The sequence below is a fragment of the Salvelinus sp. IW2-2015 genome, linkage group LG13, assembly GCF_002910315.2.
Source record: "Salvelinus sp. IW2-2015 linkage group LG13, ASM291031v2, whole genome shotgun sequence".
Classification (NCBI taxonomy): Eukaryota; Metazoa; Chordata; class Actinopteri; order Salmoniformes; family Salmonidae; genus Salvelinus; species Salvelinus sp. IW2-2015.
Window position 1 is genome coordinate 21,367,184 of NC_036853.1, and position 22,521 is coordinate 21,389,704.

At 43.7% G+C, this 22,521-nt stretch overlaps 1 protein-coding gene across 1 annotated transcript; it reads right to left on the reverse strand.

The window, feature by feature from the left end:
* Positions 1-5,509: 5,509 nt before the first annotated feature.
* LOC111971902 (proproteinase E) lies at positions 5,510-8,468 on the reverse strand. The gene is made up of 8 exons (XM_023998686.2): positions 8,361-8,468; positions 8,076-8,164; positions 7,879-7,976; positions 7,579-7,707; positions 7,219-7,355; positions 6,110-6,252; positions 5,760-5,912; positions 5,510-5,619 (listed from the first exon to the last, which is right to left on the reverse strand). Exons 1-8 carry the CDS (start codon positions 8,401-8,403, stop codon positions 5,602-5,604), a joined length of 810 nt encoding a protein of 269 aa, XP_023854454.1. The 5' UTR covers positions 8,404-8,468; the 3' UTR covers positions 5,510-5,601.
* Between the last annotated feature and the right edge of the window lie 14,053 nt (positions 8,469-22,521).

Genomic DNA, 22,521 nt, shown 5'->3' on the forward strand with positions numbered 1-22,521 from the left:
AACCCCTTTGAAGACGGGGATGACCGCGGCAGCTTTCCAATCTTTAGGAATCTTGGACAATATGAAAGAGAGGTTGAACAGACTAGTAATAGGGGTTGCAACAATGGTGGCAGATCATTTTATAAAGAGAGGATGCAAATTGTCTAGCCCAGCTGATTTGTACGGGTCCAGGTTTTGCAGCTCTTTCAGAACATCAGCTATCTGGATTTGGGTGAAAGAGAAGCTGGGGAGGCTTGGGCAAGTAGCTGCGGGAGATGCGGAGCTGTTGGCCGGGGCTGGGGTAGCCAGGAGGAAAGCATGGCCAGCCATAGAGAAACGCTTATTGAAAATCTCGATATCGTGGATTTATCAGTGGTGACAGTGTTTCCTAGCCTCAGTGCAGTAGGCAGCTGGGAGGAGGTGCTCTTATTCTCCATGGACTTTACAGTGTCCCAGAACGTTTAGGAGTTAGAGCTACAGGATGAGAAATTCTGTTTGAAAAGCTAGCCTTTGCTTTCCTAACTGACTGTGTGTATTGGTTCCTGACTTCCCTGAAAAGTTGCATATCACGGGGACTATTCGATGCTAGTGCAGTACGCCACAGGATATTTTTGTCATGTCGAGGGCAGTCAGGTCTGGAGTGAACCAAGGGCTATATCTGTTCTTAGTTCTAGATTTTTGAAAGCGGCATGCTTATTTAAGATGGTGAGGAAATTACTTTTAAAGAACAACTAGGCATCTTCTACTGACGGCATGAGGTCAATATCCTTCCAGGTTACCCGTGCCAGGTCGATTAGAAAGGCCTGTTCGCAGAATTGTTTTAGGGAGCGTTTGACAGTGATGAGGGGTGGTCGTTTGACCGCGGACCCATATCGGATGAGGCAATGAGGCAGTGATTGCTGAGATCCTGATTGAAAACCAGCAGAGGTGTATTTGGAGGGCAAGATGGTCAGGATAATATCTATGAGGGTGCCCATGTTTACGGATTTAGGGTTGTACCTGGTGGGTTCCTTGATAATTTGTATGAGATTGAGGGCATCTAGCTTAGATTGTAGGATTTGTTTAGCACTTTTGAAATGTACAGCGACAGAATTCAGAGCATGGGCCATTCTTACAGTGTTCTCCCTGTACACCAAGTCAGAACTGTTTGATAAATAAAGGGGCATATAAACAGACAATAAAAGCTCTTACAAAGTGTTATGATTACGTCTCTCTAAAACAGGTTATAGGCTACATGTGCACTACCAAGTCAGAACAGTAGGTGAAATTAAGAGGGGTAAATAGACCAAATTATTAGGGTTAGGCACATGGGCTACTAACAGCTTACTACACAAAATACACTTAGTATTACTTTCTTAGTTACAGTATACATATCTCCCTGGCATATTACATCCTTTATGTAGCAGCATACAATACATTTTTGGACTCACATTGTGCTGTACTCACTTGAACAGGAAGGTGGCACGGCGGTCCTTCGTGTGCAAATGTTGTCATCAAAGTCTGGGATTCTTTGGATTTATGGTGCTTTCATGACAACTGGGAACTCTGGAAAAAAAACAAGGTTGAATCATGATGACGCCATTGATCTTCAGGTTGTAGAAAGAAGCTCAAGTTCCCGACTTACAATTCCGAGTTGGATGACCATTCAAAACGTATTTCCCAAACGGAGCTTGTTTTTTCCGGAATTCCCAGTTGTCTTGAACTCACTGAAGTCAAGTTCCGAGTTAACAGTTGTTTTGAGCACGGCACAAAACATGCTTCATTGACAGCATGGCCAACGTTGAATGTTTATCATTTTAAACTTGGAAAAGAGCCCTTTAATCCCAGATTCGGGATCACACAGCCACTCCACTAAATAGCAGGCTAGTGATTGCTTTGCAATGATTGCAGTTAGCCTTTCAAACCACTCATTGTTGAATTTGCGATTTCCAACCTGTTGTGTAATGTATATGTCCAATGGCCGATGACCGATACGTTTTATTTATAATTTCTCTTCATTATTTCTCTTCATATGACAAGGATTAAAAAGGATTTTCCAGTAGATTGTCGACTTGATTCATGATGATGACTGCTAGCTAAGATTTTGAAAGTATGATGTTGAAATTTCCACCGGTCTAATTTCCATTGCTTGTGTTTCTTGTGTTTTACCAAGAAGGAGAGTGATGGAGTGCTGCATCAGATGACCTGGCCTCCACAATCCCCCGACCTCAACCAAACTGAGATGGTTTGGGATGAGTTGGACCGCAGAGTGAAAGAAAAGCAGCCAACAAGTGCTCAGTATATGTGGGAACCTTTTCAAGACTGTTGCAAAAGCATTCCAGTTGAAGCTGGTTGATAGAATGCCAAGAGTGTGCAAAGCTGTCATCAAGGCAAGTGGGTATTTGAAGAATCTCAAATATAAAATATATTTTGATTTGTTTAACCATTTTTTTTGGTTACTCCATGATTCCATATGTGTTAATTCATAGTTTTGATGTCTTCACTATTAATCTACATTGTAGAAAATAGTAAAAATAAAGAAAAACCTTTGAATGAGTAGGTGCTCTTAAACTTTTGAACGGTAGTGTATATATATATATCATTCATCACCCTCTGCTGGTGATCAGGAACTGGATTCACGGCTATAGATCGAGTATAGATCGACTCCTATAAGTATAGACTAGAACGCCATGAGGGCAGAACCGTAGCTACATATGATGGCGTTCTAGTCTATACTTATAGGAGTCGATCTATACTCGATCTATCAGGAGCTGGTGATCACCAGCAGAGGGTGATGAATGACTGGTAAAAACACAAATCAGACTCACTGCAAAACGTTAACATACTGTATATTCATATTTCCCGAGATGTGGTACATCTGGTAGATAGAGGTGACTTTACTTTCTCTCATAACAAAATAACATAATTTAGCCTAGCAAGAGCACAATGTAGCAGTTACAAGTTAGGACTAATATTTCTCCTTGTTTGTCCAGTTAAATCATAGTGTTCTGAGAACAGCCCTGGCATTGTGCAGCCTAGCTCCCTTTGTCCCAGCAGCAGGCTGCATCCCCACGAGGTACAGTATATGCCCCCCCCAGCCCAAACTCATCCAGACATCTGCATACACACACAATCCGCAAGCATGGTTGAGGAGAGGCCATGAGAAGCTCTAGGCATTGCTTCAACCAGCAGAAATTCACCCCAGATCAATCCCCATAGAGATCCTATTCATTCTATGTCAGTCCCGTTGTGTGTAGACCTATATCCCAACCAGCTGTCACATGACACCTGAGGGCATGCTTCAATTGTCCGTCCAATGATAAAATGTTTTCCATGTGGATGTGGGGATACTGTACTGTATACTGTTGTAGTTATGTATGTAGCCTATACTGTGGAGTTTATCTCCAGGAAAGTAATGCTAAAGGGTAGTTAGGTTACCACAGAAAGAACAATATAGGCTAGCTACTAGGAATATAAATTACAGCAATAGGCCATTGTCATCCCAAATATAATCCTGCATGGAGCTATAGGATCAGGCCATGTAGCATAATAGTGCTGGGAGCACTGCAGGTTGCACAGAGGCAAAGGTTTAATTAAAGTGACATCACCACACCGCGGTTAACGCTTGGTCCTGATCACAGGGTTCTGCCTGAGTAGAAAACTGCTGACTGGAAAACAGAAGGCCTTTTGACGGTAATCGTTTCACACATTTCACATAGGCCTGCACAGCAACGTTTAAAAAAAWAATAATATAATGGCAGAGAAAAAAATTAACGGGAAGGGGTGGGGCCGTATATTTTCCACATCATCCCATGTTTGATCCAACCAGTGAGTCGTAGCAATTTAAAGTCAAGGTTAGCCATCACCACCAATTTATCCACTTCCCCCCGCCACTGGCCCCCTCCCATACTCCCCGACTTCGCTCTTTCCCCGCCCGCTCTATGGCAGGGTGCCGACGCTGCCACTTCTCCGGCCTCGGCGCTGATTTATCAGCAATGCTCCCTCCAAGGCGCTCTATATGGACGGCCACTTGTTTATCTCAGATCACGCAGAAAATGAGGAATGAAGCCGTGACCCTGGAAGGGTGGCCAGTCAGTCACCACTTCCACTTTTTTATTTAACCTTTATTTAACTAGGCAAGTAGTTAAGAACAAATTCTTATTTACAATGACGGCCTACCCTGACTAAACCCTAACACAGATGACGCTGGGACAATTGTGCGCCTCCCTATGGGACACCCAATCACGGCCAGTTGTGATACAGCCTGGACTCGAACCAGGGTCTGTAGTGACACCTGTAGCACTGAGATGCAGTGCCTTAGACCGCTGTGCCACTCTGGAGCCCCCTCGGGTCACTTCTTCTCCAGGAATGCAAAAAACACAAATAAAACTCACTCAGACAAAAGTAACGCCGACAGGTACAGTTTCTTGATACATTAAAAGTGTGATTGCAAATGTTCATGGAGTGTGAATATGTGCTAATCTCCAGTAAACCGACTGATGAACAGTGCCATAATTAAGCCTGCATATGAGGACAACGAGGGCCGGACCTCAGTAATTGTGGGGTCTCAACTTACTGTTGAGGGTTAGAAGAGTAGAAAACACAAGGTGCAATTTCGAAACTTGGTTGTGCATCAGCAGTTTTCCTCTTGTCATATGTCGCTCACTGACAGTCACTCAATTAGCCCATGTCAGTAAAACAATAATTTGATGGGTAAATAGTTAGTCTAGCCAGCTATCTAAACTTGTAGTAGCCAAATCATGGCCGAATTACCAACAGAGCACACGGGGCATGTGCCCAGGGGACCTGACCTCCAGGGGTCCCTCATTTGATTTTGTTAGTCACTCTCACTCAGATATCATATTAACATGGCAAAATGTGTAGAATTGCAGGACATCTGTATTTTAAACTGCAAAAATCTCTCCCCACCCCATGGCAAATGTGTAGAATTGCAGGAAATTCCCTGTAAAACTTCCCAAAAAATTCTGCAAACTAATTTGTTTACTTTTTGATAATAAAATACATTTTCTGCTAACAGATCCCTCTGTACGCATTAAATTATAGTTTTCAATCCTGGTGCCGAGTTAATGTGAGTTCATGTGTAGCCGCTAATTGTACAGCTAATAGGTTGAGTTTGTAGATTGACTGAGGTGAATGAAGCTACAGTAACCAATGTGATAATGCATTTTTTTTAGAGTTGTATAGAAGTGCAGTAAATGGGCTTCAACTTCCTTAACATTTATTAGATGGACCTCAATAAAACTCAGACCCTGGTTACGGCCCTGCTGATGAAGGATTTCGTGATAGGCTACACTCAAATATTGAGGAAGAAAACGTCCAATTTAGACTACTATATCTAAAAGCCTAAGGTAGCAAAATATTAACTAACCCCAGCATGTGACCACAAGGTCATCATTATTTTCACATGACCTATTTCCCCCCTCCAAAATATTCCTCACCACAGATATAGCCACCGAAGTCTGCTATTCCTCTCCAACCAGGCTCAGACTCCCGCCCCACTTTATAAAGAACACAGAAGGGGTACAGAATCTGAACAATGGGCATATGATTTATTGGGCAAAATGTATTCACGGTGTTATTACAAGATGGTCATCGGCCAGCCTCCGAGATACAGTAGGATCCTTAATAGTAAAGCATTGTCTGAGGAGGAGACAAAAAAAACATGTTTTGTGTGTTACAAATCATGTGTAACTTTGTTGTGCGRTACACAGATCTGAGAACAGTGGGTGAGCATGTTATAGGTCAGAGGTGAGAGGGAGCTGTATTGTTACATGACTTACATTGCTGAGCCAGTCAGTAAAGGCTGAGATGCGGGTGAAGACGGTTGGTTTCTTCACCTCGTTGCAGACACGAGAGGACACAAAGCTGGTCACGCCCTGGACGTACCACTTACCATCGGCACCCTTACAGTTCAGAGGACCTCCAGAGTCTCCCTGTAGACAGAGATAAGGGCATGGGGGGGGGGGGGGGGGGGGGAGGGGGGGGGAGGGGAAGAGAGGGAGGGGGATAAGGCGAGAGACAGAAAGTGTTTTACAAACGTTGGTTATTATGTCATACAGGTTATGGTGAAAGTAATATTACTGTATTATCATAAGAATATGATCTCAAGATGTTTTGTTGCCTCACTCACGTTGCATCCTGACACTTCACCCCCTCCAGCACAGATCATGGTGTCCTTCACCACCATTCCCCACCAGTCACTCTGCCTACACACACTGTTCCCCACCACGGGCAGCAGGGCCTGCTGCAGCTTATCAGGCATGGGACCATGGGCTAGAACGGGACAGGGAGGGTACAGTTAGACACTATACACTGGAACATAAACACAGGCCTCAGATGTAGGATCTTAACTTGATCACTCTTTTGTTGCTGAGAATTTTCCTGCACGGCAGAAAATCCAAACTTGTAGTGTATTCGAGGTTTAAACAGGCTTCTAAAGTTTGTAAATTCCACTTTAAAATGTCAGCCTTGATTTGCCCTAATGAAAAATGTATCAACCCCTACAAAAWTTTTTCCAATCATTATAATTCACATAATAATTCACATTTCCTGTTGCTGCAAGATTATTTTCCTGCTGTAGCAAACTGGCCCAAATTATGATCCTACGTATATCTGTATACAGTTATGTATGTATTATGTCTATGTATCATATTCACTAACATGCTTATATTGTATATGTCCACACCCCATATATCTTAAAGGGATAGTGTGAGATTTTGGCAACTAAACGCTTTTTCTACTTACTCAGTCAGACGAATTCATGGATATCTCTGCGTGCAGTTTGAAGGAAGTTGTAGGTAGTTTCGTGAGCCATTGCTAACTAGCGTCATGCTGTATGATGAGATATAAAAACGGTATCCATAAATTCATCTGAATCTGGGTAAGTAGAAAAGGGGCTTGATCGCAAAGTTCTTGCACTATCCTTTTAAAACTGTTGTGTGGCTTAACATAAACAGGCAAATATAGCCTTAAATTAAACTTCACATGCCACAAGCCCACAGTATCCACACAGCCAAACATATAAAAAAAGACATTTACCAGACCCTTTTATCCAAAGCAACTTACACTAGTGCATTCATATATTTTTCATATGGGTGATCCCAGCAGCAATCAAACCCACGATCCTGGAGTTGCAAGCACAATGCTCTACCACACAGGACTCTCTCTCTCTCGCTCTCGCTCTCGCTCTCTCTCTCATCATATGTAACACAGAGCAGAATGGTGTATGTGATATCTTACTGTAGAGGTTTCCCCAGCCAGAGATGAAGCATGCGTCTCCATCAGCAGGGATCTCTCCTGCCTCAGGAAGGCAAGCCAGACCAACGTTCTCATTCATGATGGGAGCCTTGTCCAGTTTCAGCAGGGCAAGATCATTTCTGTGAGAAAACAAAACAAGTTGTTGTAGTCATCCACATTCATGCTAGTTTGCATATTATGGTTACAGTTGCGATATCCTATGTTGTTCTTGAAGACATAATGTTGCTATTGGTGTTTGTGGTAATAGTGGCATTCGTTTTAGTCGTGGTAGTGATGGTAATACTAATAGCTAACTGTTGCTGTGTCGTCAGCATGGTTTTGGTCTATCAGATGGATACTCACCCGGCGGCGACCATGTTGATGTCCCAGTTGGGATGAACCAGGATACGCAGCACGTCTCTGATCTGCTCAGTTCCCTCCTGTACACTCTGGTCATGCTCTCCCATCACCACACGGTACACATCTCCAGGCCTGCATGGGGAGGACACGCCAAACATCACAGAGAAACATTAAGTTCTCTTTAATGACATCTATACTTTCCCAATATTCTGCTTCACATTCGTGACCTCAATGGCCTCTTTTTACTCACATTCTCTAGTAATACCTCACTCTTCCATTCTCTGGGCCCATACTGGCACTCACCATACGCAGTGTCCAGCAGTCAGGACCCAGCGAGAGCCAATCAGAGTGCCCCCACAGGTGTGATGCCAGCGGCTGCCATGCTTCACCTGCATTGAAATCTAAGGATACAGATGCACAGACAGTAAAACAGTTCAAGACAAACATGATGAATGTATGGTTCAATGGACATATACAGGGAAGTAATTCACTGTTTTCACCTGCCATGGCCAGCTATGGGCGCGGGCATCCTCTCCATTCACAATCCTGTTGGTGTTGGGTTCAAAGGTGGGAGTACCACAGCCATATGCTGAGAAACATGCAGTCCACGGTTAGCAGCATGATATACTTGCACACAGATGTTTTTGTGACAAATGTTTTTGTGACTTTTATCCTACAGTGAAACAAACGTAAATGGACATAAATGGCCATGTCAGAAGTGATGATGATATGGTTGTGTTAGCATTATGCTGTCCTTAGTGCTCAGAGGCAAGTGTGTTACTCACCGTAGGCTGCCAGCAGCAGCAGGAATACCAGTCTCTCCAGCATGGTGGCAGTCTGTCAGTAATGTGGAGCTCTGACCCACAGCAGTGAGCTCTTATAGTCCTGTCTGTTTGTCACTGCCAGGCTCAGCCCAAGACACTGTGACCAGCCCGGGCTGTCTGTGGAGCACTTATCGTGTCATGTTGCCAATATTAGCTGGGAAGAACCTCCTGTTCCCCAGATGCTCACCTGGCACTAACCTGTACTGTACTGTACCGGAGTTACAAACGGAAAATGCTGACAGGGCAAAGGAGAATGGAAAAAGGGATTTAGGGGGACAGATCATAGCAGAGAGAGGTTAATGTGAGGGGGACAAACTCTTGTCAAAAGGTTTACACAGTTTACCAGAGGTTGGACACTGTAACCGGCATATACTGTAGATACCGAGTACTTTACTGTAATTGACCAAGTACAATACAAGAGAAACAATCGTGTAACAACCTTATCGTTCTTTAATAAAAAAAAGTGGAATATGTCTAAGTCGGGGCCGCGCTCCCGGTGAATCTGGAGCCACCGCTTTACACCTCTCCCAGACAGTATCTTTTCCTCCTTAGGGGAATTAGCAGTGTTCTCTAGAGGGGACAGCACACATCCATACATTTCCCCTTTAAAAGAAGCACAGCGAATCCATATTGGCCTGAACAGCTAAAAGGTTCTGTTTGTTTTCTCGCTGCGTTATAATAATTCTCCAAGGCAGATATGTTGTACACTGATTTATGGAGCAGACATATGATATAAGAAAGGTGTATTTTCTAATGTACATGTTCTGTTAATGTTCTGTTAATGTAACATCAGGCAGGTATAGACAATAGGGAAACATTTGACAGACTTATGATTGATGATAGCTCCCTTCTGCCTCTCTCTCTCTCTCTCTCTCTCTCTCTCTCTCTCTCTTTCTGTGTCTGTGTGTGACATGCTATCTGTCTATTCTCCATTTATTAGACTGTACATTTGCGCAAGAGTTCCATCTGAATTTCATCAGAAAGTAGCAATTCCTCTCCAGTGCTGAAATGACTTGTCTATCCATAACCTTCAGATTGTTTCCTCTGTTAGGGCGACCTTCAGAAATACTTCGTAAATCAAAGCGTCCTAGGAGAGAAACAGTTAGCCGGCTAGCCACAGTAGCTTGTCTGATCGATGTCCACTCGTAATTTAAGACAGAAATAAATTATCTGCCTTCAACCTTCACAGTGTAAGGCCAACTGACCAAGTATATCTGATAAGTTTTTCCAGATATGACAGGAATATGCAGTTAGGAGCCCAGAGACTGCAGGGGAAATCATTTCAAATGGACAGCTTTGATCCATAAATCATATAAACTGGTGAATGTCCTGTTTCCTGTTATTTACATGAGGGATATCAGTCATTGTTGTAAGGCTAGAACATGGTATAGGGAATAAACCAGCTACTCATTAATTAATGCGTGAAACAACAGACGTTTGCACCAGAGATGAAAGGGGTGATACATCAAATTCTTGTTTAAGAAGGATTGGGAATTATGTTTGGCAAAAGGGACAAATTCAACCATGGTTATGTGTTTAAGATACATTTTACAGGATTTGGGCCCATATCTTCTAATCATGACTCATAGGCATGAATTCATGTTTATAACTGAATCCTTGGTATCTTTGATGTTCTGTTTCAGGTATGCTGTAATGTACACAGAATATATTTCAACATGATGGATGACTCAATTAAACAAAGTGGTGAATTTCACTTTTTCCATTTAACATCTTCTCCTCCTTACATCAATCCATCACCGTCCATCTTCAGGAATGCCCTAGCTTACTGCAGATATTTCAGATATAAACACAATCAGCCCCATTTCCCATGAAGTGTTTCATCCTGTCTTTTTTATAGAAACAAATGGATTAATTTGTAGCTTTGCCACCATCCCCTCCATTTGTCTGTGTCTATATCGGTGTATGTCTACAGTAGCTCTCTGATGAGCACCACCAGGCTAAGGGTCTGTGTGGATGGAAAAGCAGAGTAAGATGGCAGCACCATCATGACGGCTCCAGTCAGAGTGTGTTATGTCTAGTTGAGGCTCTGTGAATCACACCTGTCAGGCTTGCCAACAGTTTCCAATCACATTTTTTTAACATTTAATTTCCCCCTCTTCTCGCTCTATTTCTCTTCCCCTCTCCTCCTCTCTCCCCCTCTCCTGTTCCTGGTTATTGAGAGCTCAGAGTTTTGTAAAGTCTGAGTTGATCCCTCAGGTTTGTTTCTGTGCAACCTGAGCCCACTCCAGTCCCTGCTCCTCTTCTCTTAGCCCACTACACTACACTTGCCAAACATGGAACTTATTATTTATAATTACTACCACCAATGTTGGCTTGAGTTTAACAATGAGTGGATCTGAAATACACTCTTAGAAAAAAGGTGATATCTTGAACCTAAAAGGGTTATTTGGCTGTCCCCATAGAAGAACCATTTGAGGAACCACTTTTTGGTTCCAGGTAGAACCCTTTTGGGTTCCATGAAGTGCCCTTTCTACAGGGGGTGCTACATGGAACCCAAAATGGTTCTACCTGGAACCAAAAAGGGTTCTCCTATGGGGACAGCCAAAGAACCATTTTGGAACCCTTTTTTCTAAGAGTGTACTTCAGGAAATTCCAACTCAATTGTGCTTGACTGACCCTACAAATGAACAATTTAAAGTGTTTTAAAGAGGGAATGATCAAGTGTGCTAATGCCACGCATTGGAACTGTGCTGTAGGGGGATTATAATAAAGGCTGTCTTTTTGGCAATCTGCCTAGTTTGTCACAGTGAGTAAAATTCAGTAATATCACATTTTCTTATCCTATTGAGTATAAACCGTAACCCAATGAGCCATCATTTCAGAAACACCTGGAGAGCTGTCCACACTAGAGCTAAAACAAACACAGGTTAATTGCCTTATCTTGCCTCAATGCCTTTTTTCCCCTAAAATGTATTTTGTTATCTTATGTCTTGTTCTGATTGCAGCTCTGTGGTGAGGTCATTGGGAGGCAGGCAGAAAAGACTACAAAGAAAGTGGGGAAATGTTGTCTGTCATGGGCTTTCAAGCCAAGTAAACAAGAAAAAGAAGAAATCATGCCCTCGAAATCATGCCCATCATGCCCTCGTCTGATAATTGGCCCGGATACATGAAGGAAAGGAAACACAGACCCAAATTAACACACCCTCCCTCTGTGCCTACAAGTGGGAGCCTCACCTCTACAGTTCAGCTTTCTCTACACCTCTCTCAATTCAATTACATTTAAATTCAAAGTGCTCTCTCTCTCTCTCTCTCTTTCTCTCTCTCTCTCTCTCTCTCTCTCTCTCTCTCTCTCTCTCTCTCTCTCTCTCTCTCTCTNTCTCTCTCTCTCTCTCTTTTATTTTGTTCCCCCCTTTGTCTGACAACACAACCACCCCACCCTGCACCTTTCCCAGTTAATATCCCCCACTGGGCCGGTCTGAAATGGGTGTTTTCACTCATAACTGGCTCTATTTGGGCACCTTGAGGCTCCTGTGGCGACACTTTTCAGCTTGATTAATTGCCCTCCCCCTCTCCCCCCTCTTTCCTCTCTCCCCTATCTTCTGTGGAGCCTTAACTAAAACCTTGTTGGACAAATTAAAAAACGGTTTAGTCTGGGTCTCTGGCTTGCAAAATGAACCTATAAATACAAAGTGCTTTGGTCATTTAAGACAGAGGCCCTGTGATTATCTCTGCTCTTTTAACTCGCAAATCAAACCTGGGTTTAGCCCCCGGCCCTGAGATGTCAGAGGGTGTTTCAGCTCTACCTACCGGGAGAGAGAGAGTGGAAGGAAGAAATCCCCTCGTATACAAACCAGTCAGACACAATCTAACCAAGATGACAGAGTCCTTTGTATAAAGACCAAGCAGTTGCAAGTTAGTGACAAACACATCAGTATTTGGTTAGATTCTGCTAAAAGTTGAGAAAGAAGTGTACTTAACAGCGCAGGTTAGTGTTTTTTGGTCATGAATCTTGTTCTGGAGGCAGATCTGCAGAGTGGTCATAAGAAATCTGCCTTCAGAAAAAAGCTTCTCCCAAGTGGGTGTGACACCTACTCCCGTTGCCTGCTGCACTGCTGCTTGGATTCCACCTGGCGATTTTGTTCACTTCCTGCCCTGGCTTGTCTCCCCCTGTCTGGTACAGGTACCACCGCCACACTCCCCCCTCTCTCCCGAGCTTTCACTTGCCTCCAGCACACACGCACTGTTGAGGCGAGTGACTCTGAACTTGCAATGGCTAGCCCAAAGTCGTTATATTTTTGTCTTGTGCTTTATGTTATTTGCCTCATGACTCCTGCATGCTTTGTTGACTATAAACTTTCTTGTTTACCTAACTGTGGGACAGACTATGTTTGTTCCCACACTCGGGACTCTGACTCTCTATTGGTTACACAGACTTTTGGCCTCCCATCCTATTCTAACCACCTATCGCCGGCTTTGTATTCATGTTACCTYATGAAATTGCTGTACAACATGATCTTGTTGCCATCTAATGCACATTTAAATGTCATACATTATCACTGCAAAGCTCTCCCTGTCCTCTGCCGTGCCCTTATTATATTACTGCTGGTGATATCTGGAAACGTGCATATACACCCTGGCCCATCTACTGTTGCTAGCCCCAATTCTGACTTGTGCTCTGATATCTGCTTCACTGATTTCTGCTCTCGTAAGATCCTGGGTTTTCTGCACGTTAACACTAGAAGCTTATTACCTAAAATGGATCAATTAAAAGTGTGGGTTCACAGCTCCAATCCAGATGTTTTGGTCATTACTGAGACGTGGTTAAGAAAGAGGTCTTCCAAAGGCGGAGGAGGGGCAATCTTTACCAAGGATCACCTTCAGTGCTCGGTTGTCTCCACCAAGTCTGTCCCCAAGCAATTAGATTTTCTGGTTTTAAGCATTAAACCTTCAAATAGCTCTTTGTTGAGTGTTGCTGGCATGTAGAAAATGGTAAAAATAAAGAAAAACCCTTGAATGAGTAGGTGTGTCCAAACTTTGGACTGGTATTGAATATATGTACATAATGGTGTGCATAGATTGGTCCTAGCAGATCTGTGATTCAGGGTCTCAGTCTTTGAAATCAACTTAATAAGTTCTAAACGGTAGTAACTTTCTGATGGCTAATGATCCTCCTATTGACTGGCAGGTCCCATTAAAGAGCTGCATGCTTAACACTAACCAGAGATTAAATATAGGGGATAGAAATACTGCTGAGCTTTCCTTTGAAATGAATACTATAATATAGAGATGAGAGAGATAGAGACTGAGAGAGGGAGATAGAGAGAGAGACAGAAAGACAGAGAGAGAGAGAGACAGTAAGACAGAGAGGGAGATAGAGGGAAGAGCGAGAGAGGGAGGTAGAGGGGAGAGAGCGAGAGAGAGAGAGAGAGAGAGAGAGAGAGAGAGAGAGAGAGAGAGAGAGAGAGATAGAGTTTGTTGTATAGACGCCAAGTCTGCAGAAATTATAGGGGAAACCAGGCTGAGGAAATTAAGAGACATGAGATACATGATACATGTGCTCTAAGCATATTTTGCTGCATTTAACTGTGTTTCTCCCAACAAGAATTTCACACGCAGGGAAGAAATATGTGACATGTTGAAGTTGATGTTGAGCATCAATCTTTTTCTAGGTGACAGTGTATCAGTGTGTGGCCTTGATGGTCCTACAGTGTGACACCAAACCAGAGCAGTAGAGGTGCTGTGTGATCCACGATTGATATGATTCACAGACAGTGTGGTCTGGTGGCTGATGACCGGCTGGTAATATATGACTCTTCTCACATGTTTACCACGACAGACCCATGTAGAAGCTGCATATTGTATAGGTGATGGACAGTCTCAGAGCGGAAAGGTTGCCTGCTCCATCCCTCCATCGGTCTCTCCATCCATCCTTCCCTTTACTCTGAAACTCCAGTTCTCTCCATCCTATGGAGGACAGAAGTCCTTGAATGGGACAGTGGATATAACAATGAAGCAGTCCAAAAGCATGCCTCTCCTTCCTCTCTGTTTTTCTCCTTATCTTTATCATGCGCTCTTTTGCACTATATCTCTGTCTCTGCTTGACTGTATACACATTGGTCAAGAGGAAGAGAAGGACTTAGACATGCTTATTTAACCTCTGTGAATTCGGTTTTATTTAGCCAAATTCCAGTGTGTCAAGTGTCTTGAAACCTCACCGCGCAGCACAGCTCAGCTCCACCTGTGTTTCTTGTCATAATCCCCTCTGTACTTCTAGCCAAAGGTAACTGTAAATATTTGGGGAATACTGTAAAAGCAGCATGGACGTCTGAAACATGTTTCCAGAATTACTCCTCAAACAAAATGGCTGGTTATCGTTCTTTCCTAAATGACAGCTGCCTTAACAATATTAATACTCCAGCTGTGACTTTGTTGCTCCATCTGTGTATGTGCGTGAGTACATGCCTGTGTGTGTGTATGTGCGTGGGTGCTTCGTGACTGTGCCTGTGTGCATGCAGGACAATAGTGTATTTGTGGAAAGATTCTCCCAGTATGTACATTACCAGTACGTGCTTTTGTGTTGTAGTATATAAAAAGAGCCTGATTTTAATTTCTCAGTCTCTTATGCAGCAGTTAATCTAACATAGCAGGCGTAAAAGAAACGCCTGAACTGATATCCCTTACATACTGGTCTTGACGAGAATAAAATAACCTGTCGGGGGAGGATCTCTTCTGCACTGTTCAACCAATCCAGTAAATATGGAGTTAAGATGGAATGTCGTCTTGTTAACGTCCAAAAGCGGAAGTTCTCTTTTCATTTCCGCTGAAAACCGGAACATCCGGTTTGTCAGGGACTCGGCAGAGGCTATGCAGCGGTTAGCGTGCCATGTGAACATGTGTGTTTTTTATTTGTATTTATTTAAAAAAATAAATAATAATTGAATATCCGAAACATACAATATACTTGCAGTGAAGCCGCTCAACAACTGCATCATACCAGTCATCCAACAGACTCCCATTCAGAGTGACACACAGAAGCATCCAGGGTCAATGCCCTGCTCAAGGGCACGTTGATAGATCTCCCACTAGGTTAAAAAACGTGAACCTGAACGCTCCAAGATCCCCCCACAGTTCCCCAATAGCTGTCCKTCAACCATTCGAGACCCCTCCCACAGTCCTCCCCCCCCCAAGAAGAAAAATAAAAATACAATTAATTCCATTCCCCATCCCCAAGAACCCCCGAATGCACCAACAACCAAGAGAATGAACTAAAGAGAAAAAAGGAGAAGACAGAAGAAAACAGCAAACAACAATGCAAATAAAATATATTTAAAAAAATAAACACAAACAAAATAAAATAAAAACAAAGGACATCAAGGACAACTAAAATCATAACAMCAATGCCAACTGTATATATTTGTGTGCATGTCTGGCACTATTACATGTATGTGTGTGTTCTTGTATGCGTTTATTTGAATGAGAGTGTGTGTATATGCATTTGTACAAACASCTGCACGGCATCAGCCTCAGGCAAACCGMCGTTAGTTGTAAAAACACTGCCCCTCAGTGTCATTCAAACATACTTTTTATTATGTTTTATTTTGACATTTTTTTACTTTTATCTTTGACCATCATTCTCTCTCCCGCACAGCAACTCCCCTCCCACTTGTCTCCAACGTGTGTGATTGTGTGTTAGTGAACTGAACAGATGTGTTTGAGTTCTGGAGAGAGCGAGCGAGAGAGAGGCTCTTTTTCAGCAGGATATTTGTGCTTCTCCAGTGCATGTGTTAGGTTCATAATGGGGCCATTGAACTGCTCCGGCTCACCTCACACTCTCCCAGTGACACCTACAACACCCCAGCAAATTGGCAGGCTGCGCCGCTTTAATATGCTGTGCTGTGAAGAGTCCGTAAATCAACCACAACTGAGCTAATACCACAGCATTAAGACCAGGAAGGGAGAAGCCATCCAGATCTGGCTGAGGAACACTGCTGTACTGCTCCAAGGGTGATTCATTTAAATGCTTTAGCACAGTGTCACCACAACGCTTAAAGGAAAACACCACCCCAAAATAATCTTTTGGTATTAGTTTCATTAGTCCATTGTTGATATAGTCCCAAAATGTTTTGCATGTCAGCAATCAAGTTTTCAAGATATACAGTATAACTTTCAAAATATAGTTTGGCATCATATATCCTACCAGCTGTATTTCTGTATTTTTTTAAGTAAAATATCTTGAAAACTTGATTGCTGATATGCAAGCATTTTCTGACTATATCAACAATGGACTAATGAAACCGAAATTTTCCTTAAAGCGGCAACACTAATTACCAGTACGTGTACTCAAAGGACGTGCACTCAAAGCAAGTGTACTCAAAGGACGTGTACTCAAAGGACGTGTACTCAAAGGACGTGTACTCAAAGCACGTGTTCTCAAAGCATGCGAGGACCAGCTTGCAAGTGTCTTCACTGACATTTCCAACCTGTCCCTGACCGAGTCTGCAATACCAATATGTTTCAAACGGACCACCATAGTCCCTGTGCCCAAGTACACTAAGGTAACCTGCCTAAATGACTACCGCCCTGTAGCACTCACGTCGGTAGCCATGAAGTGCTTTGAAAGGCTGGTCATGGCTCACATCAACATCATCATGCCAGAAACCCTAGACCCACTACAATTCACATACGGCCCCAACAAATCCACGGATGACGCAATCTCAATCACACTCCACACTGCCCTTTCCCACCTGGACAAAAGGAACACCTATGTGAGAATGATGTTCATTGACTACAGGTCAGCGTTCAACACCATAGTGCCTGCAAAGCTCATCACTAAGCTAAGGACCCTGGGACTAAACACCTCCCTTTGCAACTAGATCCTGGACTTCCTGGTAGTAAGGGTAGGCAACAACCCCAGGTAGTAAGGGTAGGCAACAACACATCTTCCACGCTGATCCTCAACACAGGGGCCCCTCAGGGGTGTGTTGTTATTCCCCTCCTGTTCTGCCTGTATACCCACGACTACGTGGCCAAGCACGACTCCAACACCATCATTAAGTTTGCTGATGACACAACAGTGGTAGGCCTGATCACCGACAACGATAAAACAGCCTATAGGGAGGAGGTCAGAGACCTGGAAGTGTGGTGCCAGGACAACAACCTCTCCCTTAATGTGAGCAAGACAAAGGAGCAGATCGTGGACTATAGGAAATGGAGGGCCGAACAGGTTCCCTTTAACATCGACAGGACTGAAGTGGAGAGGGTTGAGAGATTCAAGTTCCTTGGTGTCCACATCACCAACAAACTATCATGGTCCAAACACACCAAGACAGTTGTGAAGAGAGCACGACAACACCTTTTCCCTCCCAGGAGACTGAAAAGATTTGGCATGGGTCTCCAGATCCTCAAAATATTACACAGCTGCACCATCGAGATTATCCTGACCGGTTGCATCACCACCTGGTATGGCAACTGCTAGGCATCTGACCGTAAGGTAATACAGAGTGTAGTGCATAAGGCCCAGTACATCACTGGGACCAAGCTTCCTGACATCCAGGACCTACAGTACCAGTCAAATGTTTGGACACACCTACTCATTCCAGGGTTTTTCCATATTTTTACTATTTTCTACATTGCAGAATAATAGTGAAGACATCAAAACTATGAAATAACACATATGGAATCATGTAGTAACCAAAAAAGTGTTAAACAAATCAAAATATATTTTATATTTGAGATTCTTCAAAGTAGCCACCTTTTGCCTTGATGACAGTTTTGCACATTCTTGGTAATCTCTCAACCAGCTTCATCTGGAATGCTTTTCCAACAGTCTTGAAGTAGTTCCCACATATGCTGAGCACCTGTTGGTCGCTTTTCCTTCACTCACTTATCCTTCACTCTTAACTCTATTTCTCGAACTGCATTGTTGGTTAAGAGCTTGTAAGTCAGCATTTCACGATAAGGTCTACACGTGTTGCATTCGGCGAATGTGACAAATACAATTTCATTTGATTTCATTTGATTTAACTACAGAGAGAGCAGACCATCCTGGTAATGAGATCCTTTAGGAGGGAGAAATCCCTAATTTCCATCACTGTGGAATGACAGGGGGGAAACGTGTGTTGAATGTGAAATGAAAACAGTTTGTTAACCGCAATGTAGAAGTCTGAAACTCTAGCTGAAGTTGCAGTCAGTCACATGGCCATCACATCCAACGTGTTAATGAAAGCAGCACGTACTCAGCTCAACCTGAAACCTGAACCTTAAACAAACACATACAAATCACTACTCCGATGTGTCCAACATCGTTTTCACAGAGCCCACTCTCACAGCATACACAGGGAAAGGTCGTTCTCCTGTCTCAGCAGGTAAATACACCTGCATACTTGTAAATGTATGTAAATGTTATATAAACATTGTCACAAATATGTTGACATTAAATTGGAGCACGCTGAGTGCTGTTCCCTCCTGAAGTTCAGACGAATACATAAAGAGCCTACTGTGCACACACACACACACACACACACACACACACACACACACACACACATCACACACACACACTAACACACCACTAGGTTCAAATCCCAACCACACACACACATCACACACACACACCACACACACACACACATCACACACACACACACACACGCAACACACACACACACACACACACACAACGCACGCACACACACAACACAACACCACACAACACACACACACACAACACAACAACACAACACACATCACACACACACACACAACCACACACTATCACACCACCACACACACACACACAGCACACACAACACACACACAGTACAAGTGAAAATGTAAAGCATGCATACAAAGCACACATAACAATACATACATACATACATATTACATACATAAACACAGCAAAAAAAGAAACGTCCTCTCACTGTCAACTGAGTTTATTTTCAGCAAACTTAACATGTGTACATATTTGTATGAGCATAACAAGATTCATCAACTGAGACATAAACTGAACAAGTTCCACAGACATGTGACTAACAGAAATGGAATAATGAGTCCCTGAACTAAGGGGGGGTCAAAATCAAAAGTAACAGTCAGTATCTGTTGTGGCCACCAGCTGCAATAAGTACTGCAGTATATCTCCTCCTCATGGAATGCACCAGATTTGCCAGTTCTTGCTGTGAGATGTTACCCCACTCTTCCACCAAGGCACCGGCAAGTTCCCGGACAATTCTGGGGGGAATGGCCCTAGCCCTCACCCTCCGATCCAACAGGTCCCAGACGTGCTCAATGGTATTGAGATCCGGGCTCTTCGCTGGCCATGGCAGAACACTGACATTCCTGTCTTGAAGGAAATCACGCACAGAACGAGCAGTATGGCTGGTAGCATTGTCATGCTGAAGGGTCATGTCAGGATGAGCCTGTAGGAAGGGTACCACATGAGGGAGGAGGATGTCTTCCCTGTAACGCACAGCATTGAGATTGCCTGCAATGACAACAAGCTCAGTCCGATGATGCTGTGACACACCGCCCCAGACCATGACGGACCCTCCACCTCCAAATCAATCCCGCTCCAGAGTACAGGCCTCGGTGTAACGCTCATTCCTTCGACGATAAACGCGAATCCGACCATCACCCATGTTGAGACAAAACCGCGACTCGTCAGTGAAGAGCACTTTTTGCCAGTCCTGTCTGGTACAGCGACGGTGGGTTTGTGCCAATAGGTGACATTGTTGCCGGTGATGTCTGGTGAGGACCTGCCTTACAACAGGCCTACAAACCCTTAGTCCAGCCTCTCTCAGCCTATTGTGGACAGTCTGAGCACTGATGGAGGGATTGCGCGTTCCTGGTGTAACTCGGGCAGTTGTTGTTGCCATCCTGTACCTGTCCCACAGGTGTGATGTTCGGATGTACCTATCCTGTGCAGGTGTTGTTACATGTGGTCTGCCACTGCGAGGACAATCAGCTGTCTGTCCTGTCTCCTTGTAGCACTGTCTTAGTCGTCTCACAGTATGGACATTGCAATTTATTGCCCTGGCCACATCTGCAGTCCTCATGCCTCCTTGCAGCATGCATAAGGCACATTCACACAGATGAGCAGGGACCCTGGGCATCTTTCTTTTGGTGTTTTCAGAGTCAGTAGAAAGGTCTCTTTAGTGTCCTAAGTTTTCATAACTATGACCTTAATTGCCTACTGTCTTTAAGCTGTTAGTGTCTTAACAACCGTTCCACAGGTGCATGTTCCTTAATTGTTTATGGTTCATTGAACAAGCATGGGAAACAGTGTTTAAACCCTTTACAATGTGTGAAGGTCTGTGTAGTTATTTGGATTTTTACGAATTATCTTTGAAAGACAGTGTCCAGAAAAAGGGATGTTTCTTTTTTTACTGAGTTACATGCGTTCATACAGGTCCATATACTGTATTTGTATGGGCATATACAGTACATACATCTATTGGAATACACTGGCTCTTAGTTCCTATATCACTATTGCCTCTCCCCTACTACTCCACAAACGTCTGGATCTCTCCTGATGCCGTCTCATGTTTCCTAGGTGGATTTATTTATATTCTTTAGGAGCATTCGGATCTGTGCATCAGCGGTCAGGAGTGTGGAGCATGCCGATTGTCTAAACACAGTAGAAGGTGTGTGTTAGGAACCATGTGCTAGTGATTTTATCCCTTTCCTATGTGTGCTGCACCGGGATGACAGGTTCAGATGTTTGGACTGCCTGGTGCCGGCACCGCTCATGTCGGACAGGGACTCAGAGACGTGATTGGTTGTGATGCGTGTTGATGAAAAGATGTCATGCTGGTCGCTGATTGGCTGCTGTCCTCCTAACCTTCCCTCAGACAGAGGGAAGGTTATCTAGAGGACAGCCCCATGAGCCCCCATCCAGGGGAGTAAGCACAGCCTGGTGGAGTTTATATATTTTATAATAATCGAAAAATACAATGTGCGTTGATACACATACCTTATCATTCTGAGAGATGATGCAATATCAAGACTTAAAACTGAGCGTCTCGTTCTAGTTAAACTTAACGGACTCCCATAGTTGAGGTAATGGTCAACCTATGAGATGTGGTTGTCAGACTTGCGACTGGTCAGAGCAGGTGCAGATTCCCAGTAGTGAGGACCCCTGGTTCAGGGTGTGTCTGGATGTGTCTGGCCCCTTTCTTCCAGACGGGGATGAAGGTTTCACACAGGACCGTCTGTCCACGGCCATCACTCTACTAATCTCTATGAAACCAACCTCTCCGGACAGACAGACATTCCACTGGGGTTTCGTCATAGTGGTGGCGTGAGGGAGTAGGGTCAGGCAGTTCCTTAATATCTTCTAATCCCTGTGGATGTTCCTAATGGTGTTTGATTAGGGAATGTTACAGTGCAGTTGTGTATTGTAATATGGGAATGATATGACTGAGGTGAATCAACGTTCTCCTGGCGACACGCAGATGTTCCGCGTTGGGTTATGAGCCGCATCAATCACCGCTCAATGAGCCGAGGAGAAAAGGTGTGAACAGCACGCTCTCCGCTAGCGCGGCTTACGTAGCACTATAACTATTCGTTCTCATACCCTACAGCACACCGCCAACCTTACACTGAAAACAACAACACCTTCACCCTCCATGCACCACACACCATCAGCCTCATACCCTCGGCACCGTTACACGCCACAAACCTTCACCATCCTCGCATAACACAAACCTGCCATAGTACAGTATACTAACCATCCGTACACTTCATGCATCATCAGCAGCCTACACCTCAACACAAGCCTGTGCTAGAAATCAGTATTAGGTTACTGTAAGGTGTCACCCTGCTTCATGTTCCCTATGTAGTTCCAGAAGGTGGCACTCTCTCAAAAAGCATTAGGGTTGTTCCATTAGTTCCACATGTCACTGCATCACAAACTGCTTTGGTGAGAAGATAATTAGACCCAAAAAGTAATTGAAAAGTCACAGTATTGACATGAATGCCTTGTAACTTGTGATTTTGTACTTGTACTTCAACTGTACTCTGATTTATGTTCCCAAAGTTTGCGTGGCCGAAGTTTTAACAATTGCCTGGTCTTTTTCGTGGCAGTAGATTTGTCCTTTTAACTCAGCACCTGAGTAATAATGGATTTGCACATGTAATAATATGATGTCATTTAAACCTTGTG